This window comes from Alosa sapidissima, chromosome 7, assembly GCF_018492685.1.
Source record: "Alosa sapidissima isolate fAloSap1 chromosome 7, fAloSap1.pri, whole genome shotgun sequence".
Lineage (NCBI taxonomy): Eukaryota > Metazoa > Chordata > Actinopteri > Clupeiformes > Clupeidae > Alosa > Alosa sapidissima.
In genome coordinates this window covers 38,116,478-38,140,571 of record NC_055963.1, presented here as the reverse complement: position 1 = coordinate 38,140,571, position 24,094 = coordinate 38,116,478, and the positions used below count along the sequence as shown (strand labels likewise).

General features: G+C 38.9%; 1 protein-coding gene and 1 long non-coding RNA gene across 5 annotated transcripts in view; one reads left to right on the top strand and one right to left on the bottom strand.

Moving 5' to 3' along the window:
• znf341 (zinc finger protein 341) overlaps positions 1-24,094 on the top strand; it is a 190,867-nt gene that overhangs the window by 22,603 nt on the left and 144,170 nt on the right. For 2 of the 4 annotated variants that reach the window (XM_042098213.1, XM_042098215.1), the window contains 5 exons: positions 6,022-6,171; positions 11,416-11,631; positions 11,844-12,009; positions 12,133-12,223; positions 12,355-12,563. In XM_042098213.1, the coding sequence (XP_041954147.1) occupies positions 6,022-6,171; positions 11,416-11,631; positions 11,844-12,009; positions 12,133-12,223; positions 12,355-12,563 (832 nt within the window). The remainder of the gene's footprint in view (positions 1-6,021; positions 6,172-11,415; positions 11,632-11,843; positions 12,010-12,132; positions 12,224-12,354; positions 12,564-24,094) is intronic. The other 2 variants (XM_042098214.1, XM_042098216.1) reach the window with 1 other exon arrangement.
• Positions 436-18,833, bottom strand: LOC121713590. The gene is made up of 4 exons (XR_006032885.1): positions 18,823-18,833; positions 18,266-18,267; positions 2,232-2,239; positions 436-514 (listed from the first exon to the last, which is right to left on the bottom strand). It is a non-coding gene; the product is annotated as an uncharacterized LOC121713590 (long non-coding RNA).

Sequence of the window (24,094 nt, the reverse complement as noted above, 5' to 3'; positions counted from 1 at the left end):
GCAAAATGTCGTTGTCGAAAGCCTTGAAAAGAAAAATTGATTCAGAATGCAGGACCTACAAAGAAGAATGGAAGCAGAGGTATGCGTTTATCCTGCCTGCATTTATTAATGCCAAGCCTACATGTCTCATTTGCAACAAGGCTGCCGTTTGCAAAGAATACAACATCAGAAGACACCATGAGACAAAACATGGCCAGTTCAAAAACGTGTATCCTCCTGGGACAGAGGTGCGAACGCATAAAATTAAAGCATTGGAGGCTGGATATGCACACAGCACCAAAATACTAGTTCAATCACTCACCGAGCAGCAAAGGGTTACGAGTGCGTCCCTTAAAGCAGCATGGGTTCTTACTCGTCACAACAAACCATTTACGGACGCAGAGGTTTTTAAGGAAGTGAGATTACGCGCACTCGCGTGCCAATACTGTTCCGAAATTAACGTCATCTCGCGGGCCAGATAGAATAGATGGCGGGCCAAAATTGGCCCGCGGGCCACTATTTGCCGACCACTGGCCTAGAGTAACACGGCGGACATCGCTCATATAGGCCTACCTATAAACTGCTCAAAAAAATCAAGATGCGCGTTTAGGAGAGTTTTGATTGCACAGGAGGGAGGGGGAGGGAGTAGCGAGCTAGCTCTCGGTTTTGTTTGAACATCAACAGAAGTGACGTATCCCCGCTATCGCTGATACAACCTTTAAACCAACCAACAATATAAAAATATTAAGAAGAGCCCTTTTATGAGTTAAATGGAAACAAAATTATTACTGGCCTTTATTTGTCCGAATTTGAGGACCAGCTATAAATAGAATCCGGGCCATAATTTGAGGATTTAGGTATGCACGTGTGTTTCAAGCATAGTGCAGGCACTAATTTCTGACTGAAAGTGCACAGAACTTGTGCATTTGAGAGCGCTCTCTCGCGGCTAGACAGTGATGTTTCATGTAGGGTTCATGTCAGTTAATATGAATTAACATTTAAAAACATGTTCAATTATATATATTTTTCATATATAAGTCGCACCTGACTATAAGTTGCAGGACCAGTCAAACTATGAAAAAAAGTGTGACTTATAGTCCGGAAAATACAGTTAGTTGTTTTCTCTCAGTCGAGTTCCCTCAATATTAACCAATAGGAAGTCATCCGTATATGACGACATTGATCTGAACCAATCTCATCTTACGGAATTTTTTTATGGGCCTTACACTTTATAAGGGCACACTAGGATAAACTGGACGAGTTCCGCAGCTGCACTCCACAATGCAGGCGTACTATCCCTGCAACAGATGGGCATGATCAATGCATGGCATGCCAGGGCCTGGAACATGCCCAGACAGCACTCTGCCTTCTGTCCTGCCTTCAGCAGCCACCTTCGCTGTGATGGAGCCCCAGATGTTACATTTTTCTTGTTTAGTGAATCCGCCAGAGGTGGGCTTACTCTCTGGTTTGTGCTGCTGCTCAAAGTGAGGCATTCTCCACCTCTCCACCCACGCACTTGGCTGGAGCCTTACCAGCTACCAGCAAACCAGGTTACCAGCAGATCCATTCAACCTTACCGATGAAGTGATGCCTTCAGACAAAAATGGATAGCTGCTTTTTTGGGGTTCATCCTGCCAAGTAGGATTGCTCATTACCAGCCTTCCGGGACCACCTCTATTTAGCACAGACGTCAGTGGGAAGAGGTGGTAGTGCCTACCTCACCCCACAGGCCCCATCGACTGCTGGTAGGACCACACTGCCAACGAAGCCCTGTCGCGCCACAACTTCCCTGGTGTAGAAGTCATAGAAGCCAGCCTTTAACACCATGGCCATCCTGCAGGTGTACACTGGTGAGATCCTCCACTGCTCAGATGCCTTGGTGAATTCAGCCGAGCTCACCGAGCTGAGGATGCCACTGGATTTCTGGCGTCCTACAAGCCTAGTCTCAGCATCTGTGGCTAACGCTATTGGACTTCCCAGAGAGGGAGCCGCTCCCCCTCCTCGATGCTCCAGTGTCAGCTGATAGTCTCTTCAGCAGAGGGATTTCAGCACTCGGGAGAGATACAGGATGTTTTGGCTCTACAGTCACTGCTTTCCTGCAGAACTCCTGCTTCGCAGACACCAGTGACCCTGCGCAGGATGACCACAGCTCAGAGATCCCACGCATACCAGGTTGCCCGCTGTAGCTTCTCAAGCAAAATAAAAGCAGCAATGGCTATTCCGATCAAAGATTCTAGAGCACTTGAGAGCACCTATTGGACTAGAACACACCCCATGTAAACAGATGGCACGCATTTTTCATTCAAAAAAGTTTTATCAAAACGACAAAAAAACTGGCCACGTTAACTCACCTACTGACTCCTTGAACCTTACCAATTGGTCACTGCAGACTGTTTAAAATAAGACTTATTTATTGTGATGTGCCCTTATAGTGTAAGGCCCGCGAAAAATGACCCAAGATGGGTGATTGGAGAATGGTTCATAAGGAAAGACTTCCCATTGATTGCCATCTTGGACCCACAACACCTCTACCCTGGCACTCAATTAGACCTACAAGACCTGGCACTCAACTAGACCTACCTAAGACAATTTTAAAGTGACAGTAACTCAATTTAAACCTACTACACACCTACAATGTATTACCCCCCACCCCCCACCACCGTTGCCCAAGTCAGCCACCACAAATTGAATCAAATTCTGTGGGAAACACTGATAACTGTATTACTACTATTATAATGTTACTGCTACTACATTGCACATATCTGTTGTTCATACATTGTTCATATTACATACATAGTTACAAGGTAACTACTAATACACTGCATATATTTATATTTAATTTATATTACTCTAAACCACCTTCTGTAAACCAACTGTATACTACTGTCTACACTGCACTATTTTTCTTGTCAGCTTGCACTTTTGGTTAGATGCAAACTGCATTTCGTTGTCTTTGTACTTGTACTCTGCACAATGATAATAAAGTTGAATCGAATCGAATCTAATCTAATCTAATCTTGTATTCAGCTTCAGAGAACGGAGGTTATACAATCCCTGGCAAAATTATGGAATCACCACTGTTCATTCAGCTGTTTTATTTTTTAGAAAAAAAGACAAATCACACTCACAAACACTTCAAAATAGGGATGGGCAATATGGACAAAAAATAATATCTCGATATTTTTTGTGATTTTGACGATAACGATAATTAGTCGATATCCTTTAAAAAAATGTTTTGTTAAAGTCTGAGTTACTTTACCGCTAATTATTTATGAATAGCATCATTACAATAATAACCAATACCTTAACCTGTGACTTTTTAACCAAATCAACCAATGCATTGTCACTCTGACACATTTCCAATTCTGCCCCCACTTGGGTGTGTGGCAATGACATGGTCTAGCCAGCTACATTAGAGAAGATGAATAGGCCTAACAGTTTCCCACATAGGATTCACTGTAAAACTAAGCAGACCAACAGAGTACATATCAGTTATTTCCTTCTATGTTTTGTTTATGAGCACTAGCCTTCCAAGAGGCTACCATTCCAAGTTACAGAATAGAAACTAATGCGTTAGCTTATGGCTAATGTATATGAGAAATCCCATAGAGATGCTAACGTTAGCATAATCAGTAAACGTAGATATTTACAGCAAACTTCAGTCCATTTACAAAAGAGTTACTTGAGAATAGTTCTTTGTTTACAACTGACTACTCACTGGCCCCAACAAGAACATGGCCCCAACAAGAGACCTGTCACTTGAAACAATAGATAGGATTAAGAAACTTCTTCCAGAAGGTAATTCGTAGTGGGGCAAAAGATGTTGGTTGTTCCCAGTCAGTTGTGTCTAAAATTGGGAGCAAGTACAAATCAAATGGGCAGGTTGTAAAAGGGAAACATACAGGTAGACCAAGGAAGATATTAAAGCGTCAGGACGGTAAACTCAAAGCAGTATGCCTAGAAAATAGAAACGAAAGAAAGAACAAATGGGTAGAAACAGGAGTAAATCTTTGTGACTGAACAGTAAGAAAGCGCCTGAAGGAAATGGGATTTAGAACAGAAAAGCCAAACGTAAATCATTAACACCTAAACAGAAGAAAACTAGGTTACAGTGGGCTAAAGATACGCAATAATGGACTGTGGATAATTGGATGAGAGTCATTATCAGTGATGAATCACAAATCTGCATTGGACAAGGAGATGATGCTGGAACCTTTTTGGTGTTGTTCAATGAAAAATATAAAGATGACTGCCTGAAGAAAACAAGCAAATCTCCACACTCACTGATGGTATGGGGTTGCATATTAGATAAAGGACCAGGGGAGACGACATCCACAGTAAATGCCCAAGTGTACAGTACGTTGACATTTTGGACACCTTTCTTATTCCATTAACTGAAAGGAGTTTTGGTGATGGGGAAGTTTTCCAGGTAGGCTGGGATAAACGATTATTTTTTAAACGATTAATCTAGCGATTATTTTTTCGATGCATCGATTAATCTAACGATTCATTTTTTTTCGAAATCGATTCGATTTCGATTCGATTATCGATTATCTCCCCGTTAATTCACTAATAGCAACTTATAAATGTTTATTTACATATCTGAAAGAAAAAACATGAATTCTTTAACATTGCAATATATGTTTATTGCTCTTAAGATTCCAAAATAAAAGACTATACAAGTGCAAAGTAATGCATTCTTAGTCAGAGGTAGCATTCAATAAAGTTTAGTAGCCTAGTGTATGTCTAATTGAGTGCCTGTCATTTTAAGACGTTGGTGTGGGAATCCTTGCAATTAACATTAACACAGTTAAAAGGCTGCTGATGTGTGGATGCAATTCACAACGTAGTTAGTTCAGATAACGGTTCGTACTTCTCCTTTGGACAAGCACTTTTGAGTCTTGGAAAACACTTTCCATTTACATTGGGATTTTGCAAACATTCAGAGTCAATAAAATGAGCCCTGCATGAGTAACAAATATAAGCAGCTGCAAGTAAGCATGCTAAACTTGACATCCAAACAGTATTCTAACGTCAGCTTTGATTGCATACTGTAACTTAACTTAGTTTAGGCTAGTCTCCTCAATGTACTATGTTGTGATAATACCTTAGCAGAGTTTACTTTAACTCTAACTTTAATGCAGCAGTTTTGAACAAATTTGCGCAGCATGGTCACGATGCTAAGCGGATTTAATAGCAATTTAGCCCACTGTGTTCTATGCAGTGCTTCTACGTGGCAACAACAATCCTTCAACAATCGTGAAAATTAAAAATATTTAGCAGCACACGTTATGCTTGACAAATCGACGCTCATATTTTGCGTCGACGTATTTTTTGCGTCGACGTCATCGATTACGTCGACGCGTTGTCCCAGCCCTATTTCCAGGATGATTATGCATCTTGCCATAGCAAAGAATGTGAAAACCTTTTTTCAGGAAAAACTCATTAACTCAATGACATGGCAAGCAAACAGTCCAGATCTCAATCCCATTGAGAATTTATGGTGAAAATTTAAGAAAACTGTGCATGACAAGGCTCAATCCTGCAAAGCTGATTGAGGAACTTGATTGACAAAAAGTACTGTTTTGCATTAGTAAACTCTATGCCTCAGTGAATTCAAGCCGTCATAAAAGTCAAAAGAAGTGCAACAAAGTGCTAATTATGATTTTTTTTTTTAGGTTTGTAATTCCATTGTTTTTTTTTTTTTTGTGATTCCATATTTTTTTCCTATCTTCCTAAAATGAATTTCCTTTAATTACAACAATTTCTGTTCATTTGTTTGAGCTATGTTTCACAAAGCTAGAATGTTCATCTGTTAATAAAAATAGTTTTGACTTGTGTGATTTGTCTTGTTTGTAATTTCTAGAAAATAAAATGGCTGAATGAACAGTGGTGATTTCATAATTTTTGCCAAGGGTTGTACATCTTGTGAAATACAGTACGTCTTGAATATATTGTGTTCTTGTGTAAAAAATGTATAAAGCACACTTCAGTATTTATTATGAGATCATTTTTGTTTTTCTCTTCACCTATCTGCATTAGGTCTCTACATACATAACTGTTCCTCAGTCCCCTATTACACACACTTTCGTCCAAGGGAATGTTCTAGTGAGTGATGAAGTTCTTTTATCGGCTATATCAGCCTTTACATCAATGGATCCACCCATGTCCACGACACAGAACCCCACACAGGTGAGCTCAGCTTGTCAATTACATCTTAAGTCATCTTTGTTATTTGACCAAAACTAGAAGTCATGGTCCTACATTACATTAAGTGTCCCCTCAAATGGGAATCAGATCAAATTTTTACTTTGAACAAAATTGATGCAATATTCACTTGGATCACTCAAATCTACATCCACAATGTAAACGCTAATGTTGCATCCTGCATTGACTATGGCAATTCCATCCTGTCTTGCATTCCAAATAACCTTGTCCACCAGCTCCAATCAATTACAAACTCTGCAGGAAGGATCATTGCACTCTCTATATCAACAAGCCATACACCTGTGCTCATAAAGCTTCATTATTTTCCTGTCCAATTAAATTCTGCTCCTCATTATTAATCCTGTTTATACTGTTGGCCATCAGCCCAGGAACTTTGGCCTAGGCTACACGCACCAGCAGCTGGTTGCACCAGTCAAATGTAAGTTCCATCTTAGCCTAAGGTGGACGTAAATTGCCCCTACGGCCGAGTTTACGAACTACTAAAAAATAACGGGTTGCACCACGCAGATAGTTTCAACGTAACACTAAGTTAGAACTTAAAATGTACACCTCCCAGACATTAGGTGTAAGGTCCATCGTAAAAAAACGTTAAAAAGTGGTGATAATGGCTCTCCGTTTTGAATGCTGGGGAGAAGAAATTAAGCACGGTTTGCGTCGTGAACGAGTAATTCGTGAACGATTTCATCCCTACGATAAGTATGATGACATAGATTTATATACATGCTTTTGTTTTCGCCGTACGGAATTACAAAAAATTACCGATCTACTTGCAACATGATATGGACAGAAGCGGTGCCCTCAGTCCGTCTCTACAAGTGTGCCTGGCGCTTAGGTACTTTGCCACCGGCTCTTTTCAGAGTCTTGTGGGTGACTCGGTGCTTGTCCACAAGTCCACCGTATGCAGAGCAGTGAAAGCAGTGGCAGTGTCTCTGTTTAGGCATATTGACACTTACGTGCACTTCCCCTCGCTACCTGTACAACAAAACACAACTCGTCAGAGGTTCTTTCAGACGGTTCAAACGGTTTTCCTGATGTCTTAGGATGTGTGGATGGCACACACTTCAGGATCAAAACACCTGTTGACCACAAACCTGACTATGTGAACAGAAAGGGGTACCACTTTATAAACGCACAAATTGTCTGTGATCGCGTCCTCAATATTATTAATTGTGTGGTCAAGAAATTGAAAATCCATTTACACAGAGATAAATGCAAGATCTTTCAGCTTAGTGATGAGTGTAACAGGTTTGATTGTATTAAATGCCGAGCTGAAATCTATAAACGGCATTTACACATAATTCCCTCCCCTGTTATGAAGTTGGGCTAATGCAGTGTGCAGTATAAAATGAATGGCATCATCAGCAGATCTATCAGACCAATAGGCAAACTGCAGGGGATCAAGATTTTGGGGCAATGAGGAGCAGTTGTGGTTTTTGACTAACCTCTCAAAGCACTTCATAGCTATAGATGTCAGTGCAACAGGGTGGTAGTCATTCAGGCCGGCAGGATGTGAATTCTTTGGAACAGGAACAATTGTTGATCTTTTAAAACAGTTGGTACAGTTGACAGGGCTAAAGAAAGATTGGTAACACTTTACTTGACAGTATCGACATAAGAGTGACATGACACTGTCATAAACACATGACACGGTCATGTCACATGAACCTTAACCCTAACTCTAACCCTAAACTTAACCTAACCCTAAACCTAACCCTCACCCTAATCCTAACCCTAATTTATGACAAAAAACGAATGACGCTTAATAACAGAAGCGTTATGTCATAAACGTTTATGACTTGTTTATGATACGTTCATGACAGTGTCATGTCACTCTTATGTCGATACTGTCGAGTAAAGTGTAACTGAAAGATTGGATATCTCTGTGAACACTGGAGCAAGTTGATCTGTGCAGGTTTTGAATACTTGTCCAGGAATGCCGTCTGGACCTGCTGCCTTCCTGGTGTTCACGCTTCGGAATGCTCTGAAAGGGTGACCGCGGTCTCCTCTATCAGCAGGACTCCCGGTGCATGCACCTCATGTGCCTGGATGTTATCAGCAATGTTTGTGTCAAAATGCACGTAGAACGCGTTGAGTTCGTCTGCCAGCGAGGCGTCAGGGCTTACGATGGTAGAAGCAGGCGCTTTGTCTGTCATCGCCCTTAGTCCTTGCATCTGGTGTCAGACTGTTCAAACTGGGACTGGATCTTTGCTCCATACTTTCGTTTGGCGTCTTTCACCATCCGCATTAGATTGTACCCAGCAGTTTTGTACTCCTCCATGTTCCTAGATACAAGCCCCGAGTTGTAAGCAGCAGGCACGTCTCTCTGATATTTCAGTCTAGCCCTCATGTCATCTAGCTTGTTTTCCAAAGATTGGACATTAGCCAGCAGGACACTCGGCTGTGGAGTGTGGTGGGCCTTTGCTCTGAGCCTGTTCCGGACTCCAGCTCGCTTTCTTTTGAAGTTGCGCCCGCATTTCGGAGAATCTCAGTTGGCCAGGTTGAATCCGGAAAAAAGTTGTCCAATAGTTCGTTGTTCAAAAAACTTATGTCAATCCATGCCTGTCGACTGTATGTTACATGACACAATGAAGTAATAGTGAAAGTAAATAACTAAGTGTTAAGTGTAAGCCAATGAGAGACCATGGTGAAGTTAGTTTCAGTTGCTTATAAGTTCAAATAATAGCAGATGCATGTAGGCTATACTCTGCTAGTCACACACACGTTTTAGTAATGCAAGATTTAGCGGAATCCTGGTGTTGCATACACAGGCAGCCAGCCGTGGCCTACTGGTTAGCGCTTCGGACTTGTAACCGGAGGGTTGCCGGTTCGAACCCCAGTAGGCACGGCTGAAGTGCCCTTGAGCAAGCCACCTAACCCCGCACTGCTCCCCGAGCGCCGCTGTTGTTGCAGGCAGCTCACTGTGCCGGGATGAGTGTGTGCTTCACCTCACTGTGTGTTTCACTAATTCACGGATTGGGATAAATGCAGAGACCAAATCAAATTTCCCTCACGGGATCAAAAGAGTATACTTATATACTCTATAATACTTATACTTACGGTCTCTCGTACAAGCAAATTCCTTCAGATGCACTGACTCGTCAAAATACCAATGCTGTTTGCTGTTGCACTGCTTGCTCTTAAAGGGAATGACAGATATCACTCTCATCCGTTTAAAGGGTGTTTCGCCCAAAACACACCCACGACTAATTAAGAAACACAAGAACAACCCTTTTTTTTAAAAATACGCCTGGTGTCTGACGAACTTATTATGCCGTCAAGATAGCGATTTTGGACTGGACATGCCTTAAATATAATTAACCATCCACTTAAGATGGTGTGTTTTAGATCTTTAAAATAGGGCTTCGTGTCTGTTAAGACGCACAAACATGAACTTAAATACGGTCTAAAATGTTATTCTCTATGTTTTACCTGGGACTTGACTTCATCGTTTTGACTTGGGACTTACTTGTTACTTGCCAATCAGTAACTTTGTCCCACCTAGCCAGCAACAATCAACAATGGCTCTCATTTGTCAACCGAGCGTAGAAACAAGCGCAGATCTAAGCGCAGGAATCATCTTACGATGGGGCTCACGTGTGATTCGCGAAATGTTTGGATCACTCCAATTATAGTGTAAGAATGAACATATGTTGGTAAATGTGGCAGCTAGAAAACAAGCGGAATTTAAATATCACGGCTAATGTATATGCTCATTTTAGAGGCCTAACCCCTAGAGTTTACGACATAGAGGTGCATAATACGTCCAAAAACATTTCTGACCTTGCCACAGTGACGTAAGTCCTGCTGAACAATGTTAATTTTGACAGCCAGAAAAGTGGCATCAAGGAAGCTGGGAAACTATGGCAATTTAAGTGTAACAGTGTGAAAATGAAACCTTATGTCTTGTGTGTATTAAGCTGTTGATTTTAACTGTGTGGGGATATTGGTACGGACCATCTCCCCTCTAACATGGTTTAGCCCAAGTCATTGATTGGGGTAATTGGCTGGCCTATTCAAGTGCCAGCTTGCTGTGAGGTTGAGTACGGAGTATTGTTTACATTGTGAATTGTGCTATTGAGTTAAGAAACCTGTTGGTTGAATTTTGTTTTGTATTGTCAAGTCTTTTTGTTTGCTATTTGTTTGCACTGTTTTCGCACTGTAAATAAATCTGCACTCTCCACCAAAATCCATGTTTGTTTGCTGTGTTTTCACCCCATCACCACTTCACCTCAGTGAGTCCTAGTGAGACTGCAAGGGCCGTACATGCTCCGAACCGAGACAAGCAAATCCCTACTATTTTCAAATCTTAAGCATACTAGGTCACACCTGAATTCAGGCACGGTGCCACTTAAGACACTTTCCCTGTGTTTACCACAGTAACTAACGTTAGTGCTACGTCTTTGGACATGTTATAAATCACCAGAATCATGTCTAATAATGCCAAATAATATCACATACATAGGCCTATTCTAACAACGGACAGATGTCAATTAGCCTAGATTTTAATAAAAAAAATTCTGAATTTGAGAGGTTATGGAGACTGTTTCCCATTCATTCCAATGGGAAAAGGTTCTTACACTTTCAACATAAAGTTTGTATATTTACACTTCGAATTTCGTTACAGCATTTATATCACAGCTACCCTATGGTCTAACAAATATAGTCAAATATGGTCTACAGGCTGTATGAAGGATTTATATAGAAACGGAATATAGTAGTGTATTCATAATAATGTTTTCCTTGATGCACCTGTAACTACAAACTACAAATCATTGTAATTTACACAATCAGGGTCCTTCAGATATCTACATATAGCAAGCTGTGCTGGGTTGGTGTTTGCATGGTTTTGTATGCATTGTATGTGTTTGTAACGGCTCCCACACACAGCTGCGTGCGGTGCACTGCTGGAGACGCATCCCGTCCACTGTACATGGGCTTACGTCATCCGTTGCGAACTGAATTGTGGGTCCGTTTCGTCGCATTGCTGTCGCTCGCGTCGAGAAGTTCAACTTTTGCTGCACCTACGGACAACAACAGATGGCACCAGCCAATCAAATTATGGTTATACTTCAAGTCATTTGCATAGCTACCATCTGGCATGCGTTGGAACACCCACTGGCATGCGTTGACGGAACGCAACTGTGTGTGGGAGCCGTAAGAGTACATGTTACGATATTAACTGTGAGCTCCATTTTTGTATCTGCACAGAACACTCTAAATATGCATGCAGGTGGATCATACCTTCAGCACCAACAGCAGCCAACAAATTTGCTTCCTTCCAACCAAACCCAGACAGCATCTTCCCAGATGCCATGTAACAATGGCAACTCAGTTGTCCAGGTGTACAGTGCCTTGTCACCAGTAGTAGGGGGAAGCGGTGGTGAAGCTCATGCCATGGGACAACAGTCTTTCCCTCCCACTCAGGTATACCTGCTGAAGAAACGCAAACTTAATTACATTGATATATTTCAGGTAGTCCATAATTTCAATGTAAAAAATATTTTTTGAGGTTCAGTAGTTGTTAGAATTTTGCTCAGGTTTACTCCTCTAGAAAGTGCTTATCCGTATTTTTATATTTTTTTGTTTACAAAAACTGCATTACGTTACTTTGTAATAACTGAGTTCATGTGTCCTAGGTCCCAAGCCAGTGTGTGGAGAGTCAAGGCTTTACATCACCTCCAGTTTACAGTTTTGGGAAACAGGCGTCAAAAACATGCATCACTACAAACTTGTCTGATTTGTGTAAATATGAGAAAGTCATTATCCCCAAACGATCTAGAAGGACCAAGAAAGACCAGCAAGGTAGTACTTGGGAAGTGCCATTGATTAGATATCATGTTTACTCAGTGCAGACAAAACATTTGACAACCTGAAGATGAGAGACAATACATTGACAAATTAAGCATGATATATTTATTGCAACAGAGCAAGTAAAGGGGAAGATTCAGAGGCTGAAATGTGATTTCTGTGAAAAAGTCTTCACTAAAAATTTTGATCTCCAGCAACACATTCGAAGGTAAACAATGCAAAACAAACTAACACTGCCTTTGAGTGGATGAATGCAAGATTATATAGATCCATAGATGAGAGCATTGTAATTCCATCACATTCACCTTAAAAGTCTGAACAAGTCTATTCTCTCTATAGTCATACAGGTGAGAAGCCCTTTCAGTGTATTGTTTGTGGCCGTGCATTTGCACAGAAGTCCAATGTGAAGAAGCATATGCAAACACATAAGGTTTGGCCCAGTGGCACAGGTAGCACAGGCTCCCGGCTTCCAATTGCCATTAAGGTGGTACCCCTTTGCGGCAACCAAAACCAAGAACAGTCTGAGCAAGAGGATGATGAACAAACTGGTAAGTACAGATTTGTACCTACACTACATTCAAATATTGAGAATCACCCCGAGATCCAAAAAATGAGAATAGATAGAATACTATATAGTGAAGTCTGATACTGTACAATTGGGGCATGGGGAACAGGGGGAAAATACCTCTGCGCACAACTGAATAGACTTAACCAATCAGAGCAATTAAATATGTGAGCCAAAACATCCTTCTTCTCGACAAACGAAATGCTTTAATCACTCTTTTTTTGGTTTGTTTATGCGCTGTCAATATATCTTGCACAATAGTAATTGCTGCACATTATGGATTCTTTGATGAAAGTTAATTATCTAGCCTAGAAGCCAGCCCAAATTTAAACTAACCCACAATTCAGGTTGGGAAATTCAGTCAGGGCTTTGTCCATTGAGAAGCCTCTATGCCCAAATGAGAGTTGGACACACCAATCAAATCGTACGGACGGGCTTTATATGATGGACAGATGAGCAACTGTGCCTAGTCATTCATGTCACCTGAGACAAACTTTGCCACCTCACACCTTGGCAGCCTGTTTCCTAAATATTTGGAGGAATGCCTTGAATCAGTTTTTTTTTATTGGATGGAATGGTTCCAGTCAAATGGCATTCACTGGGTGTAGAGTTGTGGTAGAATGCAGTTTTCTAAAACTGATAGTTCCGGTCCCTGATTGTGATTGGCTGAATCGCATTCGATGCCGTTGTAAAATGCAGCATAAACATACACCTTGACCGCATTTCATTCTATATTACTGCGCTACCATAACTTCATACAAAAGTTAAAGTAGCTGCGTCTCGACATTGCTTGGCAACCATTCAGATAGAGGAAATATATTTCTTAGCGGAAGAGTGATTATCTATGAATAAATACTCCATATAAATAACTTTACTCCATATAAATCACATACTTTACCAGTGCCAAAGCAGCCCCAGACTATGACATGTGTGAGTATCAAGCTCCATCATATTTTTATTTGTTTTCTGCTTCACATAGCCTTTTCTCTTTTCATTCAAACACCTTAATGTAGATTAATTAATCCATTCATTCATTCATTCATTCTTTCATTTACTCAATTAGTGTCTTTAATAGGGTCAGATACAGTATGTGGCCGCTGTGAAATTCCAGCCCTGTACGTGACTGTTTTGTAAAACAATATTAAAAATGTATTTTTGTCTGTTCAGATTTTGCAGTGTTTTGGTATTTGACTCAGATGTCCACACAGGACCTGACATTAATAACAAACAGGGAGTCAGTATTGGATTGCAAGCAAGGGTGAGGTGCTCTTGCTTCTTTGTTTTTCTCAGAAGGCAGGCTACAACATGTTGGACTAACTGAAGAGAGGAGAGGGAAGAGGGAAGAAGAGGGAAGCTAATGCCTGCACAAATGATAAAAAGGGCTTTTCCCCCTTGAGCCTTAAATAGAAGAAGCTGGATTTTACTTTTTTCTATGTTTTGTTTTGTTTGTTTCTCTATTTCTAAAATCGAAATAAAAATACATCTGGATTTTTTGCAGAATATTTGATGCATGGTTCAGGTGAGCATAGCTGGTAAGTCCTGTGAGTCTAGGATGGCACTGACATGAACTAGGACTCCTGTTTTGTTCTCATTAAAATGTAAAAGTTTAGGGCCATCCAAGCTTTGATGTCTTCAAGACAGTCCAAGAGACATTTACAAGTGGGAGTGAGAATATTTTTGTTTTAGTGGTATGTAGGTTTGGGTAATGTCAGCATAACAATGAGAAAAGAGATGTTATATTTTTTATATTTGCTTTTTAAAAAGAGATGATGTATTTTTTTAGGATTGAGCCCAGGAATAGACCCCAGGGGGACTCCACAAGGGGGTAAGGGGGGTGGAGGGGGTGCCAAGGAGGATACAGATTAATCCAGGCTGACAGAAAAACTTATGTCTGCTAGATAAACCTGAGCCACTTCAGAGTGGTACATTTAATACCCACACAGTGCTCCAGACAAGAGATTAATATACAACTGTGTCAAATGCAGCTGTTAGATTAAGGAGGATCAGAATGCTGACTCCCCAGAGTCAGTGGCTAATCAATGATCATTCAAAAAATGTAGTGGTTTTGATTCAGTGCTGTTAAAGGCTTTGAAACTAGATTGGAGTGGCTCAAGGATTCCATGTATGTCTAAAAAGGACTGCAGCTGTTTAACACAAGTTTCTTCAATATCTCTGACATAAATGGGAGTTTAGAGATAGGCCTGTAGTTGAGATATCCACGCTAGGTTTTTTGATCAGAGTCTGTACAACAGCATGCTTGCTTTTATACAATACCCGAGGCAAGGCTGCTGTCAGGGCTGGACTGGGACAAAACATCGGCCCTGGCATTTTTGGCCCAGGCGGCTCACACCTACTATGATTGGTCAGACACATTCCCTGCAGACAGTCAGTGCATTTGATGCCATGAGTTGCCTAGTGTTCTGCATTTCTGTGATAGTTTTGGATCTTTCAAGAGGGGTCATCTGATCAGCTTACACGAGTTATGATTTGTATATTTATGTTTTTGTTTATGTTTTTTATTATTGATATTTGATTGACATTGTTATTGTTACTATTTTGCTTAATATTGTGGATCATATAGGTCTATGTGGTGGTCTGGGGGTTCCTTTTGGCTGTTAAACATACCATTTTAACACAGTTTTAACACTGCTTCTAACCTACTGTACCCACATTAGAGTGGTCTTTGAATGGGCACTCATACCACTACAACCTAATGTTATGCCTCTATATTTAATGACGCCAAATTAATTAAATCCTGATCGGGGAAACTTTTCATTTATTTTTCTTTCGGTCCACGGTTCCATAATATCATTCAATTGTGCAGTAGAAAGTCAGATGTTGAAGAGTGATTTGCGATCGTAGCTCTGTAGAGAAGTTACTTTACCAGGAATAAGTGGTATAATTAGAACAAACGTATGGGGGTAGAATTGTCTCTAAAAGATTTGTACAAACTCGAAAATATATGCACAAATAGATAGAAATACAATATACAAATAAATATTTGTAAATGTGCATACCATGATTTACAAATATTCATTGATTCACATGCACGTTTTGCTATCCACAAAAATATGACTTGTTAATATGGGCCGTGCCACAAAGAGTCCAGTTCGACAATATATATATACATATGACTTAGCAAATATTGTAATGCCAGGGCTATTTGCCCCCGTGTTGGACTTTCCCCTGTGTTCCTTTGTGTCTTCTGTTTTTTCCGGTTTGTGTGTGTGTGTGTGTGTGTGCGTGTGTGCGCGAGAGAGAGAGTGTTTCGTCTCCCTCTCCCTCCTGTGTGATTGAATGTGTCAATGAATTTGGGGGGGGGGGGGAGGATATGTGATAGGTTAGCGATTGATAAGGGGAGGGAATAGAATTGGGGGTTCTAAGACGTCTAGTAAGTTTAGTCAAGTGGATTTAGTAGAAGTGGATTATGTGTGAGTGAGTTGTGTTGCATTGTTGGTCGATGAGTGTGTCGATGAGTTGTTGTTTTGAGTGGACACCTCCTGCTGCCCTTTCCCTAGCCTGTACATCCTTAGAAAATAAATTACCGGAGTTTTGGAACAATATCTCAGCCTCCCCGTCTCCTAACTTCTCGTCTGCGCTAGAATATATTGTTTTGTAATTTGAAAAAATATATTATACTTTTGGGTGTGTTTGCATAGAATGACATTTATAAATCTGGATTTCTGTGCGTGAAGTGTTGATTCTGCATTTGTGGAACGCCCAGTACACGCATCCAGCATTGTGTGTGTGGATCAAGTGCCATTTTTTTTTAAATGCCTAAAAGCTGCGGTGGGACATGATGCATTACCGCCAAGTTAAGGAAGCCAGCACCAAGTGTTTTATAAGCTGTCAAACCGACAAAATTAGTGTTTACAGAGATTTACAGCTGGCTATCTGGCAGGCTGACCATTGTTTAAATGGTTGTGGTTCTAGTTAGCTAACACGATGACTCCCAACCATTTTATTGGTGGATGAGTCCAAATGTCTACCTCAATAAAGTACACAACTCATGTCTACTGGAGGAGTGAATTATATATTGTTGGGAGTGTTATTTTCTTGTTCCAAATATCCCTGTGGCCTGCAGACATCCAAGCCTAAACTGTCTACAAATGCTAGTCTACTACGTAGTTAGCTCATTCTAGCTACTATAGGCTAACGTTACCTATCACTGAGTCACTTGGTAACAATATTTATAGTGCTTTGCTTTATCCACATTGATATCACCACCATAATATGAGTAAAATCATATGGTAGTTTACGATTAATGTAAAACATGGGCTATGCCCTTACAAAAAATAACTGCAGTTTTTGGGAGAAAACTACAGTAATGCTGCAGTTTTTTTTAAGTTCAATGCAGTACAATAAAAAAAAACTGCAGTTTTAACAGTTATTTTGAAGTACTGTGCAGTACAGATAAAAAAAATGCAGTATTTGGAATAAAAATGCTGTTATACTGCATTTTTTTCTGAATGACATTACAGTACAGCTAAAAAACTGCAGTTTTCCTGAAGGACATTTCAGTGTAGTGCAGTACAGCTAAAAAACGGCAGTTTTACTGAAGTTATACTGAAGTTTTTCTAAAGGACATTACAGTACAGCTAAAAAGCTGCAGTTTTTTTCTGAAGGACATTACAGTGTAGTGCAGTACAGCTAAAAACTGCAGTTATACTGCAGTTTTTCCGAAGGACTTTACAGTACAGCTAAGAAACTACTGCAGTTTATCTGAAGGGCATTGCAGCACAGCCAAAAAACTGCAATAAAAATGCAAATGCGCTACATTTTTTCAATTACACTGCAGTACAGCTAAGACACTGCAGTTATACTGTACCTATATGGTTATGGTTATGGATTTAGCAGACACCTTTGTCCAAAGCGAATACCTATTACCGTTTGTGTTTAGGTACCGACCTATACCTATTGTGTTGTACAGTGCATTGCAGCTATTGTACTGAGTATAGTATAGAACAAATTTGCCCATGGGGATAATAAGGCTCTTTCTACGCTACTACCTACCTACCTCACATAACAGTATCTAATTTAGCTATCTGCAGTAAAGCAGTATAACGCTGCAGTATTAACCCTCAGGAGTCATGATTTCAAAATGCATCGTTCAAAACTGCTAACATATCTCTGCAAAATAATATTTTGAAATAATTTCTTTCTTTTTGAAACATATTCTTAAAGTAGTCAGTGTGCTTAGGCAGAAATATCAAACACTTACCAAAAACACTTAACTGTTCAGGATAACACTACACTTAACTGTTCAGGATAACACTACACTAGGCTTGATAGATATGCCATCACCTTTAATCCGCTAATGGACACCTGTTTTTATGGGTTTTCTTGGTATTTGAGAGAGAGCTTTTTTTTATTTATTTTTTTGATCATTTATATGCATATATCTACAAAATCTGAAAACTATTTATTCACTTTATTTGGTAGGTCATCTTCAAGTTTGAATTTAGTTTTTTCAAACGCAAATTATATTTCTGGGGTGGTTTTGGATGTGGTACATTGGATTTAAGGAAGGATTGCATATTATGAAAGCAAAAACATTTATGACTGAAATAAAATGGAATAAAACCAATAATGCTAAAACTTCCAAAAATGCCAGTGCCTCAAGAGGCTTAAGTGCAGTTATATTACTGTAACACTGTAATATCAACTATTGTAGTACTACAGTACTACTGCATATCATTATAATGATAACTGCAGTAATACTACAGTATTGCAGTTTTACTGCAGTATCATTGTAATGTTAACATCACTGCTGTAGTACTGCAATAAATCAGTAGGAAGATAAAAAAAAAAAATATGTTTACCTCAGTGACATTGCAATTGCATTGTACCTCACCAAAGCAGAATATGTACAGTACACTATTACTGCATTATGACTATTATTATAATAGCCTATGTAAAAGTTAACCATTGTATTACTGTATTATCACTGTAATAGTAATTGCAATAGTACAACGGTATTACTGCAGTAGCACTGTAATATCAACTGCAATAGTACTGCAGTATTACTGCTGTGTTTGCCACTTTCTGATGTCTGTCTGCCACTTCAAACTAGCGCTGCAAGTGCATCAAGAAAGGTCCCGCCTTAGACCGTCATAATGGCCAATCATAGACTAGGATTTTGGGGTGGCACCAGGGGTGGCCAATCGTATCTCAAGGGTGGCCTATGCCACCCCAAGCCACCCCTCTGGCTCCGCCCCTGCCTATAGGCCAGGGTCTCCAACCTTTTGGGGAATGAGGGCTACCTGAAGGACCCGAAATCATATGGAGGGCTACTCATTTGAAACAAACAGACCCTCAACCCTTTTTTGCAAGGGTAATCCTCCTAAATAATAGGCCTATGTGATTTTCATGAAAATGCACTGTACTGTTCTTCCAAGGCATTTTATTACAGTGCATGAAAATGCACTGTACTGTTCTTCCTAGGCTTCTTCTTATTACAGTGCATGAAAATGCACTGTACTGTTCTTCCTAGGCTTCTTCTTATTATAGTGCATGAAAATGCACTATACTGTTCTTCCAAAATTTCTTATTACAGTGCATGAAAATGCACTGTACTGTTATTCCAAGGCTTTTTACAGTGCATGAAAATGCACTGTACTGTTCTTCCTAGGCTTCTTCTGTTCTTCCTAGGCTTCTTCTTATTACAGTGCATGAAAATGCACTGTACTGTTCTTCCTAGGCTTCTTCTTATTCTTCTTCTTCTTCTAACGCATTTAATGCAGCTTCAACCGTTTAACGTAGAAACTTCATTCAAACTATGTTACGTAGGTCTTACTTAGGACATGGGTGCTATGTATTTTTCAACTTTGTAACTTTTATACTTTTTAAACTATTAATTAAAAACTAATCAAAATTTCCCCATTGACTTAACATTATGATTATGACATCACAATACGGCCGTTAAGCAATTAGAATCCTATGGCAGGTGTTCGGGCCACCTGGACCAACTGCCAGTCTCAGGCTTTAAGCATACAAACTGGCCCTATTAAGACTACACATCCTGTTCAACTGCTTCCTCTGCCAAAAACTGTTTCAAAATAAAAGTCCTCACTACAATATTTCACTGTTAAACAATTCAACCCTTTAAACTACTGAACTTTTTAACTGTTCAGCCATTGTAACTGTTACTTGTCATCAACTAAGACTCCTACCCACTGTAGCTAGTTAGCTAAGTTAGCTAAGTAACATGGTTAGCATAGTTAGCATGCTAGCATGTTAGCATGCTAGTTAGCATTTTTAGCAAAACTGCTTAAAATGATTAGCTAAGTTAGCTAAGTCACATGGTTAGCATAGTTAGCATGCTAGCATGTTAGCATGCTAACATGTTAGCATGCTAGTTAGCATTTTTAGCAAAACTGCTAAAAATGATTAGCTAAGTTAGCTAAGTCATATGGTTAGCATAGTTAGCATGCAAGCATGTTAGCATGCTAGTTAGCATTTTTAGCAAAACTGCTAAAAATGATTAGCTAAGTTAGCTAAGTCACATGGTTAGCATAGTTAGCATGCTAGCATGTTAGCATGCTAGTTAGCATTTATAGCAAAACTGCTTAAAATGATTAGCTAAGTTAGCTAAGTCACATGGTTAGCATGCTAGCATGTTAGCATGTTAGTTAGCATTTTTAGCAAAACTGCTTAAAATGATGAGCTAAGTCAGCTAAGTAACATGGTTAACATTGTTAGCATGTTAGTTAGCATAGTTAGCATAACTGCTAAAAATGATTAACTAAGTTAGCTAAGTCACATGGTTAGCATACTTAGCATTTTAACATTGTTAGCATGCTAGTTAGCATAGTAACTTGGTTAGCATTATTATCTTTGTTAATATAGTTAGCATAACTGCTAGCAAACATTAGAGCCATTCCAAGTGTCAGTTATCGTCAACTATCTACCTAAATAATTTAACCATTTAAACTATCCACTTATTTAACTGTTCAGTCATTCCAACTATATTAAACCTCATCTACCTAGCAACCAATATAGTTTGTTTTTACTCTGTATGATATTTTACATCATATTTTTGCATTTTCATGCACTGTATTTCCTTCAGGAAATGCTTTTCTAGTTCTTATTCTTCTTCTTCTTCTAACGCACTTAATGCAGCTTCAACCGTTTAACGTAGAAACTTCATTCAAACTATGTTACGTAGGTCTTACTTAGGACATGGGTGCTATGTATTTTTCAGCTTTGTAACTTTTATACTTTTTAAACTATTAATTAAAAACTACTCAAAATTTCCCCATTGACTTAACATTGGGCCTTTATGACATCACAGCAATTAGAATCCTATGGCAGGTGTTCGGGCCACCTGGACCAACTGCCAGTCTCAGGCTTTAAGCATACAAACTGGCCCTATTAAGACTACACATCCTGTTCAACTGCTTCCTCTGCCTAAAACTGTTTCAAAATAAAAGTCCTCACTACAATATTTCACTGTTAAACAATTTAACCCTTTAAACTACTGAACTTTTTAACTGTTCAGCCATTGTAACTGTTACTTATCATCAACTATGACTCCTACCCACTGTAGCTAGTTAGCTAAGTTAGCTAAGTAACATGGTTAGCATAGTTAGCATGTTAGCATGCTAGTTAGCATTTTTAGCAAAACTGCTAAAAATGATTAGCTAAGTTAGCTAAGTCACATGGTTAGTATAGTTAGCATGCTAGCATGTTAGCATGCTAGTTAGCATTTTTAGCAAAACTGCTTAAAATGATTAGCTAAGTTAGCTAAGTCACATGGTTAGCATAGTTAGCATGCTAGCATGTTAGCATGCTAGTTAGCATTTTTAGCAAAACTGCTTAAAATGATTAGCTAAGTTAGCTAAGTCACATGGTTAGCATAGTTAGCATGCTAGTTAACATTTTTAGCAAAACTGCTTAAAATGATTAGCTAAGTTAGCTAAGTCACATGGTTAGCATGCTAGCATGTTAGCATGCTAGTTAGCAGTTTTAGCAAAACTGCTTAAAATGATGAGCTAAGTCAGCTAAGTAACATGGTTAACATACTTAGCATTTTAACATTGTTAGCATGCTAGTTAGCATAGTAACTTTGTTAACATTATTATCTTTGTTAACATAGTTAGCATAACTGCTAGCAAACATTAGAGCCATTCCAAGTGTCAGTTATCGTCAATTATCTACCTAAATAATTTAACCATTTAAACTATCCACTTATTTAACCGTTCAATCATTCCAACTATATTAAACCTTATCTACCAAGTAAATCATTTACCTATATAAACTATCCACCTATTTAACTGTTCAGTCATGCCAACTATATTAAACCTCATCTACCTAGCAACCAATATAGTTTGTTTTTACTCTGTATGATATTTGACATCATATTTTTTGCATTTTCATGCACTGTATTTCCTTCAGGAAATGCTTTTCTAGTTCTTATTACAGTGCATGAAAATGCACTGTACTGTTCTTCCTAGGCTTCTTCTTATTCTTATTACAGTGCATGAAAATGCACTGTACTGTTCTTCCAAGGCATTTTATTATTATTCTTCTTCTAACGCACTTAATGCAGCTTCAACCGTTTAACATAGAAACTTCATTCAAACTATGTTACGTAGGTCTTACTTAGGACATGGGTGCTATGTATTTTTCATCTTTGTAACTTTTATACTTTTTAAACTATTAATTAAAAACTAATCAAAATTTCCCCATAGACTTAACATGGGCTGATGACATCACAATAGAGCCGTTAAGCAATTAGAATCCTATGGCAGGTGTTCGGGCCACCTGGATCAACTGCCAGTCTCCGGCTTTAAGCATACAAACTGGCCCTATTAAGACTACACATCCTGTTCAACTGCTTCCTCTGCCAAAAACTGTTTCAAAATAAAAGTCCTCACCACAATATTTCACTGTTAAACAATTTAACCCTTTAAACTACTGAACTTTTTAACTGTTCAGCCATTGTAACTGTTACTTGTCATCAACTATGACTCCTACCCACTGTAGCTAGTTAGCATGGTTAGCATAGTTAGCATGCTAGTTAGCATTTTAGCAAAACTGCTAAAAATGATTAGCTAAGTTAGCTAAGTAACGTGGTTAGCATAGTTAGCATGCTAGCATGTTAGCATGCTAGTTAGCATTTTTAGCAAAACTGCTAAAAATGATTAGCTAAGTTAGCTAAGTCACATGGTTAGCATAGTTAGCATGTTAGCATGCTAGTTAGCATTTTTAGCAAAACTGCTAAAAATGATTAGCTAAGTTAACTAAGTAACATGGTTAACATAGTTAGCATGCTAGCATCTTAGCATGCTAGTTAGCAAAACTGTTAAAAATGATTAGCTAAGTTAGCTAAGTAACATAGTTAGCATGCTAGCATAGTTAGCATGCTAATTAGCATTTTTAGCAAAAAAACTTGGTTAACATTATTTTCTTTGATAACATAGTAGCATAACTGCTAGCAAACATTAGGGCCATTCCAACTGTTAGTTATCGTCAATTATCTACCTAAATAATTTAACTATTTAAATTATCCACCTATTTAACCGTTCAATCATTCCAACTATATTAAACCTTATCTACCAAGCAAATCATTTAACTATATAAACTATCCACCTATTTAACTGTTCAGTCATTCCAACTATATTAAACCTCATCTACCTAGTTCAGTCATTCCAACTATATTAAACCTCATCTACCTAGTTCAGTCATTTGAACTATATTAAACCTCATCATGTTGGTTGCCAATTAGCACATCATCTGTTTTAACAATATATTTCACACCATATGTTTTGCATTTTCATGCACTGGTAATTCCCTGGAATTGCGTTTTCTAGTTCTTATTATTCTTCTTCTTCTAACGCACTTAATGCAGCTTCAACCGTTTAACGTAGAAACTTCATTCAAACTATGTTACGTAGGTCTTACTTAGGACATGGGTGCTATGTATTTTTCAGCTTTGTAACTTTTATACTTTTTAAACTATTAATTAAAAACTATCAAAATTTCCCCATTGACTTAACATTATGATTATGACATCACAATACGGCCGTTAAGCAATTAGAATCCTATGGCAGGTGTTCGGGCCACCTGGACCAACTGCCAGTCTCAGGCTTTAAGCATACAAACTGGCCCTATTAAGACTACACATCCTGTTCAACTGCTTCCTCTGCCAAAAACTGTTTCAAAATAAAAGTCCTCTCTATAATATTTTACTGTTAAACAATTTAACCCTTTAAACTACTAACTGTTCGGCCATTGTAACTGTTACTTGTCATCAACTATGACTCCTACCCACTGTAGCTAGTTAGCTAAGTTAGCTAAGTAACATGGTTAGCATAGTTAGCATGCTAGCATGTTAGCATGCTAGTTAGCATTTTTAGCAAAACTGCTTAAAATGATTAGCTAAGTTAGCTAAGTAACGTGGTTAGCATAGTTAGCATGCTAGCATGTTAGCATGCTAGTTAGCATTTTTAGCAAAACTGCTTAAAATGATTAGCTAAGTTAGCTAAGTCACATGGTTAGCATAGTTAGCAT